Here is a 21,194-nt window from a genome sequence, read left to right on the forward strand (position 1 = left end):
GCTTAAATCAAGGAATACAAACTATATTTATCAGATGAGTTAAATATACTTAAATGTATCAAGTAAAGAAAAGGCTAGCAATTTTATGTTTAAGTAGTTTTAATTTACCTCTTTCAGTTACCCCCTTTCCCAGTAAAAATAAAAAATCCTATATATTTAAAAGAATGAAAGTTCTCTTAAGTCAATTAGACAAGGCTAGAAACTATATTTTAAAGAGCTTAGGTTAAACTTGGTAAAATATAATATAGGTGAGACACAAGATTCAGTGGACATGGGTCCAAATTCTGGCTCTGAAATTTACAACTACTTTTATGGCCTTTACCAAGTTATATCATTTTTCTGGGTCTCTTTTTTTTCTTATCTATTAAAATGAAGTGGTCAAAGGAGGTAAGCTCCAAGTTCTCTTTTAGCTCTAAATTTATGATTCTGTGATCTTCTAAGAGGCTATTTTCTCCTCAAAGCCCAAACCAGTTACTCCTGAAATATAGCCAAGAAGAGTTAAAAATAAAAACCATCACCTTCTTTAACTTAAATTTATTTAAAAAAAAAAAAATCAGAGGTAACTAACTGCTAGTCTTCCCATCTCTTCCAAAGAAGTACTTTTCTTTTATTTGATTTTTCGAAATAATTGCCCAGCTGATTAAGTATGCAGAACTCTGAAACATATCTGTGATGGGAGATATGGGGTACATTATTGCAACTTTGAAAACAATTTCTACTTTTGTCTCTCTTTGCCATCAGCTGGATAGATTATCATTGACAATGCATCATAGTTTTTATCCTTCATGGGTCTAAAGCCACTAGAGGGCATCCTTGACTCAGAACTGACTCGAACTGTGCTAAAAACCATATTCAAACTCTTCCTATGCACCTTTAATCAGGCTGAGCATTTATCTTTGATTTAACCAAGTTTATAACAATTAATTTCAGACTGATGGGAAACATTAATTTCCAGAAAGAAAACAACTAGTATCTTTTTATTCAGGCAAAGACATGTAAGATAGGTAAAAGGCAAACATGATATAACTAAAGATGGGATTGAAAGACATTCTAATTGAAGTGTCTTAAAGTAGGTCAGTTTCAAAATTCAGAAAAAAAAAATTATTAAGAATCTTAAACGAAAACTTTTTCTTACTCTTTCTCCTCTCCATAACCTAGTTCTTAGGAGGTACAGTATAAGTCAAATAAGAAAGTATAAATGGAATGTTCCATTCACCTATGTATCTTTTGCAGAGGACACTTAAGAAATGTCTTTGAATAGATCTGGCATATGCCATGAAAAGTAATATTTTGACCAAGTAGTCTATTTAGAGGTTCTTTCTTCAGGCCATTTTCAAAAGACCTTGTCTGAGTAGATCTACAAGGATTCTCCCTTAAGTCATTGTTTGCCATGGAAAAAAAAAACATACCAAAAACCAGAAACACATCTTCAAAGTTATCTACTAAAGAAGCACATTAAAACTAAATATAATTTTGTGAATGCTCCTTTTGGACTAAATAAAGGGACCCATAGTCCAATTTGTTTGGTTTTTAATGACTAGTTCTCTCTGAAGATTAAGTGTTGGAGCAGATCACCTGAGTTACAACCTTCCAAATAATCTCATGCAAGGTTAATGATACTCACCTAGATCCTCTTATATCAGAAGAGGACTTAATAAAAATCATAAAGGAACATGACTAATAGTAAGCAAATAGAATCACTCCTTTCATATAGAATAATTTTTTAAACAGTAATTTAAATATATTAGACCCAGAAGTGCATTAATTAATTGAATCACTCCTCTCCCATAAACTGCATGAAGAATTCCAATAACTGTATAGAAATTCACATATTAGCTTTTATAGCATTGCATCTTTCAGAAATAAAAATATTAAAGGGGAAAGATAGCTAGATAAGGAGTCAGAAGACCTGGGTTTTCAACATAGCTGTGATACTTAGTAGCAGTTTTGCATTTGACAAATAGCTGGGCCTCAGTTTCCTTTTTTGTTTAAAAAAATTAGAGGAGAGGGAATAGATAATATTACTTGTCCTGTCTCTGTTACTGGGTTGCTATTAAGGATGAAACAAGCACAGGTAAGCAAAAGTACTTTGAAAAAGATAAAGCTAAGATACTTTACAAATAAATAACAATTGTTATTTACCTTCTATTTATGATATACCAAGTAAATTCAGAAACAAAACCAAAGCTAAGAAATGAAATCTAGAATAAGCCTAGAGTACTAATTTAACATATGTCTTTTCCTTGCCGCCAACAGTAGGATATTTTTAAGTTATCCAAGTTAACTATCAAAATATGACAATTCCTAGTTCTCATATTATATCAGAAATATGATCACAGTTCAACTTCCCTCCACTTTGCCCATTTCCCACCATAACATGTTCTTATACACTGAGATCTCTCTCCTCTGGTTTTAAGTCTGTAAAGCTGATATAAAGAATATGCTATATCATGCTATACTTGATAAAGACTGATTAAAAAATTCTGACTGAATTTCATAGTCCAGCTCAAAAGACTAGAAAGGTGAAGGCAATAGGGATGAGAGGTTAAATTGTACAAGAAACTCAATTTGAAAATCATCTTCTAATGAGGGTAAGTTTACAGCCAAACTTTTAGCATGATACTTCAATCTACAGCTCAGGTACTAGTGGCTTTCCATCTGCCACATGCCATAAATACACACAAAAGACAATTATTATGTGAAAAGAACATGAAATTTTTGGTGCTATTTATTGCTACACAATCTGTCCTACTACTAAAATTTTAAAGTATTTATGCAGTGAAATCATGTTTCATTTTCATTAGTAAATAACAAAAATGTAAAAATGTATGTTGTTGGAATCGGTTTCCTAAAGTTGTAAGCTTTTATTGAATTTTTTGTATAAAAGTAATATTACTGATTCTAAAAGTATCTTGAAAGCCATTAAAAAAATCCCTCAGATACAGGAAAACTCAACTCAACTTCTAGTAGAAAATGGGAAAAATCCAAATATACTTTTGCAGATCCTCCTAGAGTACAAATGTTTTTATTTTATTTGCCTGTCTTTTTTAAAAGCTTAAAATGAGTTTATAGCTTAGAGTATATTTTGATGGTGAGTAGTATCTTTCACGAGCTAGTTTTTTACAGTTGATTACTTGATTATCTCAGTTATTTTGCAATATACCACTTAGGGAAATCAAGAGAATAACAATAAATCCCTGATGTGCTGGTGCCTGTTTTTGAAGAATATTTTTCTTCACAAATTATTTTTTAATCAAAAATACTTTTAAAATCAAAAGTATTTTATCAGGTTTAAGTAACTTGAGATTTGAAGAACTGTCCTAACTTATTAAACAGTAAACTTTAAAATGATGGGATGATTCTAGTCTTCCTTGGAAGCAGAACAACTTAAATACTTTGTTATAGTTCATATATATATGAGTGAAAATTGTATTATGATTTCCTTGAGTACGATTTCTTTTGGAGCAGGGTATGTAAAAATATTTTTTAAAAAGAGGTAGCTCTAAAAAAGTCATGATTCATTTTTAAACTCTTATAGAACCTTCACTGGACAAACATCTTTTACTTCTGTCCCAGACTGAATAAAGAAAAATGTCAGAACAAGAAGATCCCAGTAGCTACATTCTTTTAAAAAGTGGCCACTTCTCTTCCTCCTTTGAACTCACAAGGCCGAACACCCAGCCTTGTATTGAGTGACAACATTAGCCATCCTGGGCTGGAGATGCAACAACCTTCACCCTCTTTCAACCCTATATTTCAAAGGTCAGCCAATCTATCCAAGAAGTCCCTGCTAGTGGTGTTTAATATGATGACACCAATGGTCTTACTAAATGACTGTGGGAATTCAAAGGCTCTAAAAATACAAGACCACACTTAAACATGAAAATGCCATGAATCATTAAAATATAAAGCATACTCAAAGTGGTAATCTGTATGTGTACAGGAATGGTACCTGCTTTAAAAAAAAGACATATCTATGATGGCTCACTTATTTCCTTTGACTACTTGTCACTCCTATACTTCTATCTGTGTTAGGTTGACATATTAGACACATTAAGCAAAAGAATATATAACCAACCTGTTGTGACTAATAAACATATCCCATTTCCTTTAAATATTAGGCTCTGGAATGACATTTTGTCAAGAGTTTTTTTTTTTTTTGGATGTGCAGGAAAAGTTATCTCCTGCTTGTAAATGCTATCCCTCCATATTTCAGTTTGTTGTAGAAACAATAAAAATGGGATGAAAATTGCATTAGTAATTAAATAAACAAAAAGAAAACTGAAAGATTGGGATATAAATTTGCTCAAAGATTTATTGCCTTCAAGTACAAAATCACTTTAAGCTTAAACTCATATGACAATTAACATAGGGGAAGGATTTTCTTCCCTTCAGTTCAGAAGGTTTTGTTTAATGATATTTTTAAAATATCAGCCTATCACTCAACAAAGAGTGTTTCTTTTCTATTATTTCTTGTTTTCTCCATATATATGTGTGTATATTTTTATATGTAATATAAAATGTTATAACGTAAAGAACATTCCTATTTTATACTAAAACCAGTTACATACAATCCCCAACATATGGAATCAATTTGAAGTATTCAAACTGAAGGGCAGTGGGAAGTATTTAATATGATTCCATGTCAGTGCTTCTCTCACCCCTTTATATTCAATAAAGAAACATTTGTGATATTCCTTATTTTCTTACGCCCTTCTCAGGTATAAATTTTCACTGAAGTGAGATGAGCTCTTTAAAATTCAGAATGTTACAAGATCAGGAAAAAAAATAAAACATTCTAATTACTTAGATACATTTTATTTCTCCCTTGTGCAACTAAGCTTATAGAAAAATTGCATTCCCAAGGCTTCTGATCTACTTCTCTCAAAGCACAATACTATGAATCTATCATTTTATGGCAGCCAGAGGTCACTCCAAGACAAATGTGTAGGCAAAAGCTTTGGGGGTAGGGGGAGTAATTCTCAGGAATCTATTTGTCAATGATGATATAGAATGTCACTTTGTACTAGAGATAAAGAAAAAGCAAAAGTACATATATAACACCAAGTAAAAATATTAAAATAAACTTTCCATAATGACAGAAAAGGAAAATTAAAATATAGATTATAGCTGACTAGTGAAATACGATTCCATTTTTTTAAAAAAATAGCCTGCTTGTCCTTCTTCCCTGTCAAATAAACAGTATTTTGCAAAGAAAAGATATTATTCACACCATAAAATATAGCAAAATTTCTTTAAGAATAGAAGAAACTACAAAATTAGTAATATATTCTGAAAGTAGTAGGTCTCTATACCTTTAGCAATTTTATATCTGCACAATTAAGTGTTTTTAATTATCAATTGAAAAATACTAACACTGAAGGGCTGATTTGGGGATGGTAGAAGGATTTTCTTTCTTTTTCTATTTTATAATTAGGTAAATTTAGTAATTACATTTCTGGAATGAGTGTTTCATTACTGACAAACTAGGCACCTAAAATTTCTTATTATTTGATTGCTTTTTAAAAATTGGCAGATCACATTTCCTACAAACCATGGAGAAAAGATAAAATTTACACATCTCATAGGAAGATTTAATCAAAAGTAGGCCGTTTTATTTTTCAAGAAGTTTCAACCTGCTGATAATTAATTTAAAAGATGTCACCCAATCTCTAGTAAGGAAGGCAAAGCTCTGAGATCCAAAAGTTAAAACCTATGTTTATCAGCGTTGTCCTTCATTCATGAATTGCAACAAAGCTCAAATCTAGCAAACCTTTAACCAAGTCATCAAACCTAGAACATATTAACAGGGGCAAGATTAAAACATCCAAGGTAAATGGATCCAGTATAATTTGAGGGCTGTTCCACATGAAACAGATGTGAACCTAGAATCATGAAACAAAACCACAAGTATGTCGGTGTAAAGATGCATGTTCACAATATTTCTGTTATTGGTATTCGAAGCACCAGGTAAAAGTGCTCTTATATTCTTAAGCGCTGACACAGCTTATCAATACACACCTCGAAAATTTTCATTCCTCATTAAAACTTCCCTTTTCCTGGTTGAACTGTGGCTTCTTGCCCTTTCAGAGACAGTGACAAAGGCACTCCCTCCTTGGGGAGTATCAAGGAATATTGGTCAGACAAGAAGAAACAAGGAGCAGGCGACTAAGGACTACGAGGTTTTCACAACGCTCTGTAGTGTCCTACTGTCCCTTATGCAACAGCAAATCTTGCTAACCCCAACCTCTCCCCCTGGAAATCATGTGGGCAGCTAAGTTCTTTTAAAACAAACATCCGAAAACACACAGTATAAAGTGCAGCTGTGGCTCCCAAAGTTTTCCTGAGTCTATGCGTGTCAGTTGGTCTCTGGTTAGCTTCTGTCCCTGGGTCACTTTCTAAAGCTTTTGCAAATGTGGGAGGGGGAAGGGAAAAATAGGGGGTGGGTGGGTGAAGGAATGACCAGGAGATATTTCTCCAGTCCTGGCGGGCACTTTTACACTCGGTCCCTACGGGTTAGCCAAACTCTTTCCCAGTCCTAGTGTTTGGAAAACCCGCCCTCCCCTGGCCTAGCAGTCCCTGGACAGCCAGAGGTGCCCGTGGCCAGGACCGCAGGGAGCCGGAGGGATCAGACCAGAGCTGGGGAGGAGGGGATAGTTAGAGACTTCTCTCAGAGGCTGACCACCGAGCAAGTGTCTGCAAGGTTTAGTGAGAGGAACGGGTGCCAACCAAGGGAAGCAGAATATCCCCTCTGTCCCTAAGGTGTGATAACTATGAGGTCAGCTAGAAAAGCTCTAAAAGAGGGCCGCGTCCCTCTCCCCTTATCTTCTGCCCCCTCCCATTCTTCCAGCTTTTAGGCCACGGGGAGCTCAGTGGGCCAGAATCAGGTAGCACAACCCCTTCCCTGTTTCCTTTAGCTCCCACCCTGACCCCCGCTAGCCAAAGACTGGACTTGGGAAGGAAGGGGGGCATAGTAGGTTCGACACCCGACGCAGCCGCCCTCATTCCCATACCTGAACCCCTCTTTCGCCCCGCTCCGCAAGAGTTGCTGCTGCAAACTTTCTAGCAGGAGGCAGTGCTGCCTAGCCGGCCTGGGCAGCAGGAGGCGGTAGGGCAGCGGCTGCTAACAGACCACTGGGCAGGAAAGGGGCAGCTCGGGGCGGGAGGGAAAGGAGCTCTAAAAGGCACCTACACCTCGGGTGGGAGGGGGTGAGAAGCCGCCGCAGCCTTCAGCAGAGCTCAGGTTGCCCCAGCGCAGTTACCTACAGCCCAGATATGCCCGGCCCCCTTTCCCCTCAACCCCCACCCCCACCCCTAGGGAAAGACAAGCAAAATCGGGACTCCCGCTCCTCCCCCTCCCCCTCCCCCTCCCTCCTCCTCGCAGCTCCCCTTCCTCCTCCCCAGCTCCGGCTCTCGGCTCACCTTTCATCGCTGCAATCACAAAATACATCATTTAAGCCGAGGTGCACAGAGCGCAGGGAGAGCGGATGGTCCGAACCCGGAGCCCCTCTGCTACTGCTACTACTGCTGCCGCTGCTGCTGCTGCCGCTGGTGCTGCTGCTGCTGCTGTTGCTGCCGCCGCCGCCGCTGCCGCCGCCGCCGCTGCCTCTGCCTCTTAGGCTGCTGCCGCCGAGGCCGCCGCCGCCCGAGCTCCAGCAGCAGCTACCGCAGCTGCCCGCCCGCCGCCGAGAGCCATCCCCAACCATATGAGGCTCCATGTGACCGGCTGACATCACGGCAGCCGCTCTGTTTACACCGCGCCCCTTTCGCTCCCGGCCGCCCCGCCCCGCCCTCCCGGGCCAGGTGAGAACCGCCACTGGGCTCCCCCTACAGCCCAGCCCTCCTGACCAGGCGGGGAGCCCCCGCCCCCGACCGGTGTGCCCCCGCCCCGTCTCCTTGCATTTCATCTCCCTTACCTCCCCCCGCCCCCACTCCCTTTTCAAACCATTTCCCCCACCCCCGGTGTCTCGCACCTGTTGCAGAAACATATTTTGCAGGTAATGCGTACACAGAGCCCGCTAAAGGCATTCTGGTCATCTACTCCAATTTCACCACTCGGTGGTTAGAAATGTCCTGCCCTGATGATGATGGCCATTTCCCTGCACTCTCTGGGAAGTCCTCAAATACAATTTCTTCAGTTTGAAGTCTGAAAGTTGTCTTTTTTTTTTTTTGTTAAAACTCTTTGGTATGTCCTTCTGCCGCCCTCCCCCCCCCCCCCCCCCCCCTCCGTTTTCTCGACTCGACTCTGGGCGCTGGTGGTCAAAAGGAACATGGAGGGGCTGGTGGGTAGAGGGGAGAAAGGGCGAACTGCAAACAGTAGATAACTGCTAGATCCTAAGCGACGGAAGAGTATTAGCAAGAGTGGATGTACTATTCGTTTTACAGCAACAGAGAACTGTAATTCTCCCGACTCTCTCATACCCACCACTGACGTTAGTTAGGGTTTGAGAGCCGAGGAATTTAGCAGAGATCTCTCCAAGAACTCGAGTCAGTTTACATCACCAAATTTGTAAGACAACTGACTACTTTTTAATATCCTTGACCAAGGCTCTGACCCCAGGACTAAGAAAGCAAATATCATTTTCATATTTTGAAAATGATACTTAGTCCTTTCCCCTCTGTGAACAATAGCAGCAACAACAGAAATTTAATCTCACCTTTGCGAAATATAACTAATATAAAACCAATACTTGAAAAACAAAATAAACTCTAAATCTTATAAGTTGTTATTGTTTTGGGTTAGCCTTATGAGGAACTCAACATATAATTATTCCTCAGATAACATTTCTTTACAATGAATTTCAGATGTTATAAACAAAGAATATATGCTTTCAATTTTAGCAAGTATACACACATATTATTGAATAGAACATTTTTAAAAATTACAGAAATCAAATCTAAGTACCTGCTGCTGTGCCTCAAGCAATTTCCAATTGTGTTTTCTGTTTGTCCTATATTTCCATTTCCAACTTCAAATACAAAATATTTACTTGCCTTCATTGTAATTAACAGAGAACACTTGCAGTTTTACTGTATAACAGAAATATAATTTTCCACGATTCATTCCACAATTTATAACAGATGCATACTATCAACATTATAGAAAACAAGGATTATATAGCTTCTACTCACACCCATTCTGCATCAAAGTTAAGTCTTTAGAGCTTTAACCTGGTGCACAAGCCAAGAATTCATATAAGCTCACAGCATCTTATACAAAATCATGCTACTAAGTTAATATTGTATAGATCTTTCTTTGAAAATGAAATCCTCAAAACATGAAAAGGAAATTATAGAAGTGTGACACAAAGACATACCCATGTTAATTCAGCTGGACAGCCATAACGAAGTGGACAAGAACTTCAAACTAATCAACCATATTCCCTGTATTGTTTACAATTATGAAATTAACTTACACCACATCACCATGATGCAACCTCATCACAACACGAAGCAACGTCACTCTATCACACTGACACCCCACATCACTTCTCTTTTGATTTCTCTAGTGCTTCTGATGGAAAAAAAGGGAGGGAGGGAAGGAAACTCCAGTCTTTTCTTACAGCAGGTTCCCAGATATAATTTTCTTTCCCCTGGGGCAGTGGAGGAAGGAAGCGGTAGGAGGAGAAATATCAAGGACTCTGTCCCTGGTGGTATTTTTCAATGCCCCTTGCACCTCTGCTCAACAACTCAGCTGTACAATATCCAGAATTCAGCATTTTTAAAATAACAAATTCCACATGAAAGTACAGAGATGTTATACTAAAATACTTAAAGGGATTTTGTAAATAATAGCAGACTATGAACCAAAAAGTGATATAATCCATTAATTCAAGCCCCAAAGAAGCTAATACTTATCAGTACTTATTTACAGTCAGTTTGAAGTAAAATTGGCAATGTAATGTGACATATAACATACCAGGGAGTTGTAAATATGAGAGAGAATCAGACATAATTTGAAAAAAATATATATATGTCCTATAATGCTTACTTGAAATATTGAAGGTTCATTCTTTTCCAGGGCATTTCCCAGATAATATAAAATTTGAATTTGCCCTTTAGAAAATCAGTGCCTTCTCATCTAATAGGCAAAATATTACCCTGTGTTTTCTGTTGTTGTTGTTTTTAACATTGATGAGATTTATAAATATATGCTTCAGTCAAAGGCATTCATCTTTTAAACCATGTTAATGACATTTTAATAAACTTATTCACAAAATTGTAAATGATAAAAAAAGTGAGACTACTCTAAAAATGGCACAAAGCTACTGAATGAATAATCATCTGTTGAAACAAAAGGTACCAGAAAGCCTGACCAACAAATTAATAACAGGCATATAAGCAGAAACATCTCCCTCCTTTTCTGATAAATATTGAAACAAATAAGGCATTTAACCCAGTGAAAATTTTACTTGATTTACCAAAATATACTGAATTATTTTTTCAAGCAATTCTTATGCATTTACTTTCCTGTGCAGCACTAAAACAGATAAACAATACTTTTTCACTTATCAGTAACTAAGGGGATTAGGGGCATTTATTTTAGATAGAATTATACCCCAATAAATTTAGGATAGAAAAAAAGAAAGAAGCTCACAAAAAAACTCTGAACAAATGCAATCTCTCCTGGAGTCCCCCAGAGAAAGCCATAGCTCCACATGATGTCCCTGTATCCTAGGTTTTGCATTCGGATCTATGCTTTGGCAAAGAGATGTATGATTTTTTAAAAATCAACTAAACAGTTCCAAAGTAAATTTCAGAAAAGATACTTTGTCTCATTTCTGCAGGGGTCTAGAGCAATTTATATTCCTGATATTGACATCTGTCTTCCGTCTTTATCTCAAAGGACAACAAAAAGATAATACTTGCATTTATAGGAGTCGTGTTTATTTTATATCATACAGAACCTGAGTCCATGGTATACCAGACTGAGTAATTGGTGCTGCTACTGGCAAGAATGACATATTGTTGGAAGAACAAATTAGTCCACAGCCTGACCCTAATGCAAGGGTGATTTCCAGTTTTGTTGATCTGTTTTAATGGAGGAAATCTTTGGCTCAGTCCTTGATCTTCCTCTGGCCCTGGTTTTCTCTGTCCAGTGTTTGGAAGCTTGCTAAATCAATTAATTTATTTCTAGTTTTACAAGAAAAGGATCAGTGAAAGGTTAATGTGGTCCCACTCAGATAGACTAAACTCTGTCTTCAGCGATTGCTTTTGTTGATGTACTTACAACACTTTTACAAGTTGGGGCATTCTCAGTGACCTATAGGCAAGCCACCTCATCTCTCATATACTTCACAGAACTGAGCCAGATAGAAACTTTCATAGGAAACCTAGGAGCTAATGAGAAGTATGGGAAGTGGGAATCTTTCCACGGAGTCACAATGAATCAATATCTTATAAAAGGAATTTTGTATCTGTAAGGGCACCTAGGATTTCTTGCAACCATAGAGGGTAGGGCTCTTGGGTTTTATGTAGTAAATCTTGAGATGAGCAAAAAGAGATCATCATATCCAAAAATTTTCAAGCTGGAATTAGAGATTGGGCCTATCCCTTTTTTCAGATGAGGAAACTGAGGCCCAGAGAGGGTAAGTGACTAACTCAAGTAATTTACCTTATTAATGCTAGAGCAGCATCTCAAATCAAGCTCTTTTGACACCCAGTCTAGTGTTCTTTCCACTGCCTAAAGGGAACTTTCCATATACCATATCAATAATGGAAAGTGCATAAAACTAAATTGGAAGCTCATTCTCAGCTTGGCTTACTTACTACTGGGCAATTTACTCATGTTCAATGAGGCTCTGATACCTTATCTATTGGTATATGGGGATAATATAGCTGCCTATACAGTTCCAACTGAAAATGGATGTCAAAACACTTTGTAACCTTAGTACATGGTAAAAGTGATTATCAGCAGTAACGAAGTCTATAGCTTACTTTTTGTTTTATTGATATTAATTTATTATTCCTAACCTTTCAAGAAATGCAATTCCTTCCCTTCCTTTACCCCTACAAACACACACACACACACACACACACACACACACACACACACACACACATAGGGTTTACACAATCTTGTCCTTCCTCCCAAAATATGTGGTTAGGAGGAAAACATTGATTAGGCTTATCTCATTTGTAACTTTTTTTAAACATAAGATAACCATAGAAATAGGTCACACTGAATCACTGTATTTCTGTGGTAATAGGACACAACCATTAGGGCAATTTTTTTTTTCAGTTTTTTTTAACCTTGACCTGTGATTTCATCAGTGTAGGGAACTTCGCAATATAGAAACTCCTATGCATTGATGAATAGAAACAACTCTTCTGTAACTTAGTCAGAGAATTTCCTAGGGCACTGAGAGGTGCAGAGATTTTATGGCCACAATGATATCATATGTTTGGCAGGACTTGAACCCAAGTCTGCCTTTTAAAAATATAATTATAAAGATGTAGTTCCATAGAAGTCCATTTACTTAGATGGTTTAAAATGCCACAAATGAGGGAAATTTTAGTTCTGTAAATCAGTTTACACAGTATTGTTTTTTTGGGCTAACACAACAAAATTTATTTAATGGAATACTAATAGTGAAAGATTTGATTGGACACCGGAATATTGCAGTCAACCAAACCCTTAGGGCAGAGACATTGTGAATTGTCTTTCACACATGTATTAGGAAACAAAGAGAAGTTTTCATTTTGTAACCATCACAGTGAGGCAAAGGGGTAAAGTTCATATGAAAGCAGAGATGAGCTACCTCCACAAAGGAGTTAGGCAGTCCCCTCTTCAAAAAGATGATGGCTTATTCCATTGTCTAGGGATCAAAGTACCTGGCTAGTTGTATGTGTTCCAGATCAGCAAAGAAAAAGAAGTTTAACTAAGTCCAGAGAACATCCCTTTGCCTGCCTTTATAAAATATCCATTAGTACTAACGAAAGAATGAAGCCCTTTCATAGAGAATAGATAGTTATTAATAGAAAATGCTTGATTTTTAATGCTTAATTTTTAGTTACTTGCCATCATTTTCCCATCTTCCCTTTCTTATAATACCTTCAATCTATGCCTATGCCTTTCATCAAGATCAGATGAATACTTACCTCCTCAGATTAGCCTACTCTGATTAATCCCATCCTACTTAATTTCTTTCTGATTCTTCCTCTCTGTTCTGGAGTATAGGTTGTCCATTTCACCAGTCTCATGTTGCTATTTGATTGTCCTATAGTCCTTTCATTTGTTTATGTCTGATTTTTCTTGCTACCATGTAAGTTCCTCTAGGACCTCAACTATAGCTTCTACTCTCTTTGCATCGCCCAATGGCACCTGGTACAGAGCTATACATCTAATATGGACTCTATCAAAGAATGATGAGTGAATAAGGAGTGGTAGGGAAAAGAATTGACTCTTTAGGAAACAAATATTTTTGCTACTCCCCTACTTTCTAATGTTATTTTAAGGACTTAAAGCAAGTTTCATAGTTGAAGTTACCCTTTAAATTAATTTTTGTTTCTTATCAGTCCTATGATTCCATCAGTATAGGGAACTTCTGGTGAGGAACTTCTACCAAAATAATTCAGCATCTTGACAATTTATTTAGTCAAAAAGTTGCCCAGCACATTGAGAGATTAAGGGATTTAACCAGGGTCACATAGTAAGCACATGTCAGAGGCAAGCCTTAAACCCAGGTTTTCTTTCCTCTGAGATAAGCTTTCTATCTATTTTGCCATACTGTTCCCAAATTAAAATTACTAGCTCACAGTTATATAGTGCTTTCTTCTATCAAACTCCTACTTTAAAGTCTAATTATAGCATAAAAGTGAATCTGGGTTCTTAAAATATATTCCAGAAGTTCTCACACTGGCAGGTCCTGCCCAAGCTGGCTTGAAGTATAGACCTGGCAACAGATGGGTATTATAGTCTGAGAGCCAGTTTAGCTAGTCTAGAGAGAAAGACTCATTATCCAAAGTTTGGCCACAAGGTGATGCATTTTTATTCCTATCTTATTTACAGCTAAGGCATAGAAATTTGAGATCTACATTGTGGAGGGAATGTTCACATGCAGTGAAATCGTATTTCTCTGAAGTATTGAAATATGCAGTGCTTTTAAGGCTTACAAAACATTTTCATCAATCAATCAATCAGTTAATCAATCAATCATTCATTCAACAAGCATTTATTAAGCATTTACAAAGGTTCCAGGGACTATTCTAACTGCCAGGAATCTATATAAAAAGATATGCCAATCCTTGACTTCAAAGAACTTATGTTCTAATGGAGGAGAGGGTGTTTATATATCTATATACCTTTAATAGTATGTGCAGATCATATGAAAGATGAAGTCAAATAGTACACATTTTATCTTCATTCTTTAGGTGAGGAAACTGAGGCTCAAAGTTTTTTGAAGCAACTTACCCATTTTACAAAGGAAGTGTCAGAGCTAGGACTAATTCCAATGTCTTGGCTCCAAACCCAATTATATTTACCTAAAACCATGCTGTTTCACATCACAGAAGAATCCAAGCAGAGATGGAGATTGTTTTCACTAGGGACTTAAAATATACAAAAAGTATTTCTGAATAAATATGTCATTTAAAAAAATCATCAGATCTATTTCAGTTTCTATATATCTTTATTGACAAATATCTTCATGATTCATTTAATGAACAGTCTATCTTAAAAACACTTTCAAATAATGGGAAAAGGATGAGTATTTGTAGATGCTTTCTCTCATCTTCATTATTTGTAATTAAGAAACATAAAATATTAGATCTATCTGAGAAAATTCAAGTCTTAGCCCTCAGGGCTCCAAGGACAAAAGGAAAAAAATGTTGGTGTTCATTCAAGTAAACTAATCAATTATTCTTGATTCACAATATGCTTTTTATGACTATTGACATTTCAGTCAGTTGTGCTGTATGTCAATACTGGTTTTAATGTTCACATTTAAGCGACAACTTACAGAATGGGATTCACTGGGATTCATCTAAATTGACACTGTCTGATGAGAAGTCTATTTGCTACTTACAGAAGTAGGTCTATTATTTTTGTGAGACACTGAATTAAGGTAAGATTCATGTGAAAACTAACAATGATACTGTGTTTATATTTTGACTATAATTTCAGTTTCTATACATCTTTAAGCCTGTATTTTTTACAATTCATATTTAGGTTTCATATTTTTCAATTTCTACACATTTTTTTTAGATTCACATTTTAGGTTTGTGTTTAATGGCTCCTTTCTTGAACTAAGAACTATTCCTACCCTATGAAAGATAGAAAGAAATTGAGTCAAATCTTTTGTAGTCTCAAAACCCAGCAATAGATTTTTGTTCTTTATGTAAAACTAGAAAAACTAAATGATTAGCTCTAGAAAAGAATAAAGTTTCCAAATAATACCCTTCATATAGACAAAACCAAGGTTTCATAAATGATAAAAACAACTTGTTTTTCCTTATGTTTGATACTGTTCAATATTTTGGAATTAATTGGCAAACTAACTTCTTTATAGCTTAAAAATTATGACTCTAATGAAATTTAGGCAAGTATGCAAGAAATTTTATCACCAGCTCTTGCAATTTAGCAGGATTAGCATGTGTAATTATGAATTATTGCACAATGTAATAAATTAATTACTTGCTAATGGAGAAACATACTGTACATAGTTGTAATTATCCTGTTTGAAAGTAATGCTTCCATTTGTGTATTTAGGAATCTACTTGATGTACTATAAATTAACTCTTAACAGTAGTGCTTTTCTATATTGCAAAATTTTAAAGTAATTCTTAAAAGTCTTAATGAAATGCTGGTGATAAACAGAAAGAAAATGAAACAATTTCATATGAACTTTAAATGAAGGAAAATGTAGGTAATATCCAAACACATTTCATATTTTTCCATGGAACTATCCAAGTTTGTGATGTTTTTTTCCTCAATATTCTACAAAAATTGTATCTAGGATTCCATTCTCACAAAACATAACTCTTGTAGTATAGTGAACCCCACATGCTTTTGGTTCATCTCTTTTACTATCCTAACAAATGATTGGTTGCCCTATAAAGCTCAACACTGAAAGAACTAATTCTTTAGAGTATGTTTTTAATTATTTTATATTTATTAAATATCTGTGATATCTATATACTTATGTACATAAAAACAGTAGCTAATCTGATAATGATGATGGCTGTTATTTGACTTACAGTCTTGATTTTACCAGTATGAGAAACTCATCACCATGGAAATCTCCCTTCACTGATAGAGAGAAACAAGTCATTTGGTTACTTATTTTGGAAAGTTACTCTGGGACAGTGGGAGAGGAAATAACTTGTTCCTGGTCTTAACAGCCAATATATATCAGAGATCACACTTGAACTCAGGTTCTGGTTCAAAAGCCTCTTCTCTCTTTCTCCATGGGCTATGCTGCCTCTCAGTTTTGAGACACTAACAAAACACACAAAATTTTGTCATGGAGAATAAATGTTTAAAATTTATAATTAATATGATTTATTTTATTATATGTAGGTTTTATTTAATTATATATTATATTAATCTGTCATAATTAATGTGACATAATATAATTTAGAATTAAATCCAAAGAAGTTGAATATTTTGTCTTGTGAGGTAGTTTCGGAGTTCAATTTAGTATTCAGAATCTATTGGTTTGTGGAATTATATTTGTCATAAAGGTTACTATTATGATGAGACACAAAAAGTCCAATTTCCTCTTTACTCAGGATGATGAAATTCATGTTGTCTTGTGGAGCAAAGTTTTTACAAAGTAGAATATAATGATGATTCGATTTACAGTACCTTTTCATCTTTCCAGAACACCTAAATCAATTGATACAACCTTTACAAGAGGGGAAGAGTAGATGTATGCAAATCACAGAGCTGGAAGGGACTGTCAAAATGTCACTTGGTCCAAACAGGTGAATACCTAAACCATCCAAACCAAATATTTGTCAATTATTGGATAATTATATATCATAGATAAGCAGGAAATATCTTTTTTAGTGTTATTTTTTACACTAGTCAAAGGTCAAGTTACCATTTCACTGGGCAATTGAAAACAAATGGAAGTTCTCTTATCATAATTAATGTACAAATTATAACTACGGTAGAATCCATAGTTTATAAAACCTATTAAAAAGCCAGTAAGGCCTGTTCCTTCTTATTATGTTAAATACGCTTTACAAAGTGCCACCCCCCCCCCAAAAGGCAATGTACTTTACAGGTCTGTAGCAACACCTGCCAAATTCTACTCTAACATCAATCACTGTACATGTTAATTTGCACTAAAAGCATTACATAGACCATGAATACAAGAAAAACTTATCTCTTGTTCTCAGCTTAATGACCCTTTTTGAGGCTGATATGTTTCAAGTTAGAAGAATTTAGTTACTACCTCAGTTTGTTAATGATAGGATATATCTAGGAGGAAGATAATAGTATTATATAAATATATCATATTAATGGTATAATTGAAGCAGCTAGGTGGTGCAGTGGATAGGGTCCTGGGACTACAGTAAGAAATACTTCCATTTGCCTCAGTTTCCTCATCTGTAAAAATGGGGATGATAATAATATTTACTTCCCAAAGTTGTTGAGGATTAAATGAGGTAATATTTGTAAAGTGCTTTGCAGAAAGTTGAGCACATTTATTGTTGTTCAGTCTTTTAAAAAATTGTGTCCAACTCTTTGTGACCCTATTGGGTTTTCTTGGCAGAGATACTGAACTGTCTTCAGCTCATTTTACAGAGAGGAGCCTGAGGCAAATACGGTTCAGTGACTTGTTCAGGGTCACTGAGCTAGTAAGTGTGTGAGGCTAGATTTGAACTCAGGAAGATGAATCTTCCTGACTCTGGGCCTGGTACTCAAACCACTGTGTCATCTAATTGCCTGTGTCTGGCACATAGTAGGTATTATATAAATACTAGCCATTATTTATAATTATTATTATCACAAATAATAATATCAGCTGACATTTATAACATACTCTAAGGTTTACAAAGCACTAAATGGACACATAGGACATAGGTCCCATAGAAATTATTCTGGATATGGTAGCAAAGGGCACACCTTTGAGCCATAAGACCTATGTAAAGCTGGATAAGTCACTGGACCACTTTGAACCTCAGCTTCCTCCTTTGGAAGATAAAGGAGTTAGAATAAATGGTATCTAAAGATACTTCTAGCTCTACATCTATCATCCCCATTTTACAGATGGGGAAGCTAGGTCTCAGAGATGTTAAATGACTTGCCATCATCATAAAACTAAGAAATGGCAGAGTTGGGATTTGAATCTCCATTCATCAAGATAGTGCAGTGATAGAGCACTGGGGCCTGTAGTCCGAGACACTTGAATTCAAATCCTATCTCAGAAAATTAATAGCTGGGCAAATCACTTAGCTACTCTGTCTCAGTTGCCTCAACTATAAAATGTCCTTCCATCCTTTTCTTCCTCTCATCTGATTTCAAGTCATTTACTCTATTATATCATTCTGTCTCTTAATCCAATTTTGAAAAACAAACAAGTGATAGAAGTAAAAATTCACCCATATATCTAAGTAGTTTGTCTACAAGGCACTAGGTACACTAGCTAGATGAACATTGGTGTTGTATAGGCCAAGTATCCTAATGATTGCCTTTTATCCAATCGTTTTGGTTTCCTGTCTATACCCTAAGTATTTCAGATTGAAATATGTAATCTAAATATAATATGTAATCAAAATATTTTGGGAATATTATTATCCTAAAATGACATTTTATCTCTTGTGGAAACAAGATTTCTCTCTCCTGACAACTCAAATAATCTAAAATAATGAAGAGGGAGACCATAATTTCTGTCTGAAACTTCTTCTTATAGGTGAAATTTATTGGTAAGGTTTGAAGGCAACACAAAGTCCAATGATATCTCAACAATGATTTTAACTATCAAGAATATAAATTAGATCAAAAGAGCAGTCCTAATGCTAAAATGCAACCATGACAAAAAACTCTGCATAAACAATTATATTGTTATCATGCATTAAGTCTATGCATACTCCTTTGAATAATTTTGATAATCAGATAAGATAAAGTGACAGGAATGAATGTTATTAGTCTTTAGTGGGTGCAAAATAAGATGATTCACTGACAAGGCAAACTAATTATTTGAGAATATTATTTCTCTTATAATTACCAAGACTGGAAAAGGATCAGTCACATAATATAGCCTTTTTTAAAGTGACCTCCAAAGGGAAGAGGGGAAAGGAGAAAGGAGGAAAGAATGTGAGAATCTAAGGTAATGAATTTGTGCGCAAGACAGAAGATACAGGCAAATGACCACATGCAGTGAATGCTCTATTACTATAAAATCTGTCTTATTTCCTGATTTCTATTATTTGGAGACCATAAATTATTTTCCTTTCCTTTCCTTTCCTTTCCTTTCCTTTCCTTTCCTTTCCTTTCCTTTCCTTTCCTTTCCTTTCCTTTCCTTTCCTCTTTGATCAAGAAGGCAATAGCTAAAGAATTTTGTCACTATTTTTATAGAAAAGGAAATTGAACTAAATTTTGTTAATCATACAAATTTTAAACATATGATAAAAAAAAGCCATGTAGATATTTTTTTTTCTGTGCTGAGGCACATGCCAACTATCTTTCATGGAGGTATATCTCTTTTGATTATTTCCAAACTACTTTAAATGCTCTTTGACAGGGCTACTGAGTGACATGTCAGGAAAAAGGAAAACATAATAAAGCTACTTCCCTACATCCCTTTCAGACCATGAAATATGATCCAGTTCTAATAGAGTCAAGGTTAATTTAAGATCTTGTTAATCTTCACTTTAAGGGTTTTGGCTTTAACTTGGAAGATGCTTCTAATACATGGTAGCTCTTCAATGACTGATAGCAACATTCAGGCAAAAATGTCTGCTTACTCCTGTGTTTATTACATGTTAACTCCTTGGTTTGCAAAATGGCCACATTATAAAGCTGTGCTCTTTTTGGAAAGGTAGACTTAATTTATTAATAATAAGAGCTGACATTTATGCAATGCTATAGAATTTGTAAAGCCCTTTGCACACATCTCATTTGATCCTCACAACTATCCTGTATGGTAGGTGTTATTATTATCCTTATATTTCAAGGGATGAAACTGAGGTTCAAAATACTTAAGTGTCCAGACTTATAGAGGTAGAAAATCTATGAGATAGAATTTTTAACTCAGTTCTTTCTGACTCCAAATTCATTACTCCATCCACTCTTCAACCATGTCTTTCTTTATCTTTCCCTAATAAATTCTGCTTTAATTTGTTTGTGTTTGCATGATTTTGTTAATGAAGAAGAAAAGAGCCAAAAAGGAATCACAGGATATAGAGTTGGAGATGGAAAGCATCTTAGAGGTCATTGAGTACTTTTTACAGATAAGGAAACTGAAGCATAGAGGTTAAATGACTTGCCTATAGTCAAAGAGCTCCTAAGTGTTTGAATGAGGATTTGAATTCAGATCTTCCTGACTAGTATTCTAGAAATTCCTTTACCTAGGTTTCTTTACTTCCATGATTCTTTCATAGCTTGGTGAGGGATCAATATTTTCTTGTAGTAAAACATAAATTCTGTTAAGTCTGACCAAACTAGAAAGTTCTCAGGTATAACCATAGGACTGTGAATGTGTCATCTGAGGACCAACCAGGCTAACTTCAGAGTAGCTTATGACCAAAAGGCTGATGTCCAGGGGAGTAATTCTTATGGTCAGAGAAAGCTATAGAACCTCTAATAAGGTGTGAGATGTCTTTGATCTATTTAGTTGAAAGGACCCCCTACACTAGTTAAGTCATAGATGTTTCCAAGCATCCAAGTTTTGAAAAACTAGAAATCAGAGGCATTTGATAATTTTATGAATCTTAGCAAGAAGTTTAATTTGCACGTGAGTAATTTTTCACATATTTTATTTAGTTGATCAACTAATATTTATCATGGGCCTTTATGTGACACACCAGGAAGAAGTGTTGAAGATAAAAATTCTGCCTTAAGATATTGACAGAGACCACCAGTAGAAGCTGGACTTTTGTGGACACAATAGAAAGGAGACGATTTTAAATCAATAAATGGAAAAGTATACACATATGATGCTAAATTAGAGCTCTTATAGAAAAATGAAATATGATTTTAATAGTAATAATAGCTAACATTACTATGTTCCCAGCACTGTGCT

The 21,194-nt window shown here is 35.8% G+C and overlaps 1 protein-coding gene across 7 annotated transcripts in view; it reads right to left on the reverse strand.

Moving 5' to 3' along the window:
• RORA (RAR related orphan receptor A) overlaps positions 1-21,194 on the reverse strand; it is an 898,340-nt gene that overhangs the window by 98,689 nt on the left and 778,457 nt on the right. Inside the window, exon 1 of one of the 7 annotated variants that reach the window (XM_007479522.3) lies at positions 9,417-9,739. The exons of 4 other annotated variants lie outside the window; for them this stretch is intronic. In XM_007479522.3, the coding sequence (XP_007479584.1) occupies positions 9,417-9,429 (13 nt within the window). In that variant the 5' untranslated portion in view covers positions 9,430-9,739. Of the gene's footprint in view, positions 1-7,422; positions 7,735-9,317; positions 9,740-21,194 lie in introns of those variants that run through there. 2 more of the 7 variants (XM_007479523.3, XM_007479520.3) reach the window with 2 other exon arrangements.

Source organism: Monodelphis domestica, chromosome 1 (genome assembly GCF_027887165.1).
Source record: "Monodelphis domestica isolate mMonDom1 chromosome 1, mMonDom1.pri, whole genome shotgun sequence".
In the NCBI taxonomy this organism is placed as follows: Eukaryota; Metazoa; Chordata; class Mammalia; order Didelphimorphia; family Didelphidae; genus Monodelphis; species Monodelphis domestica.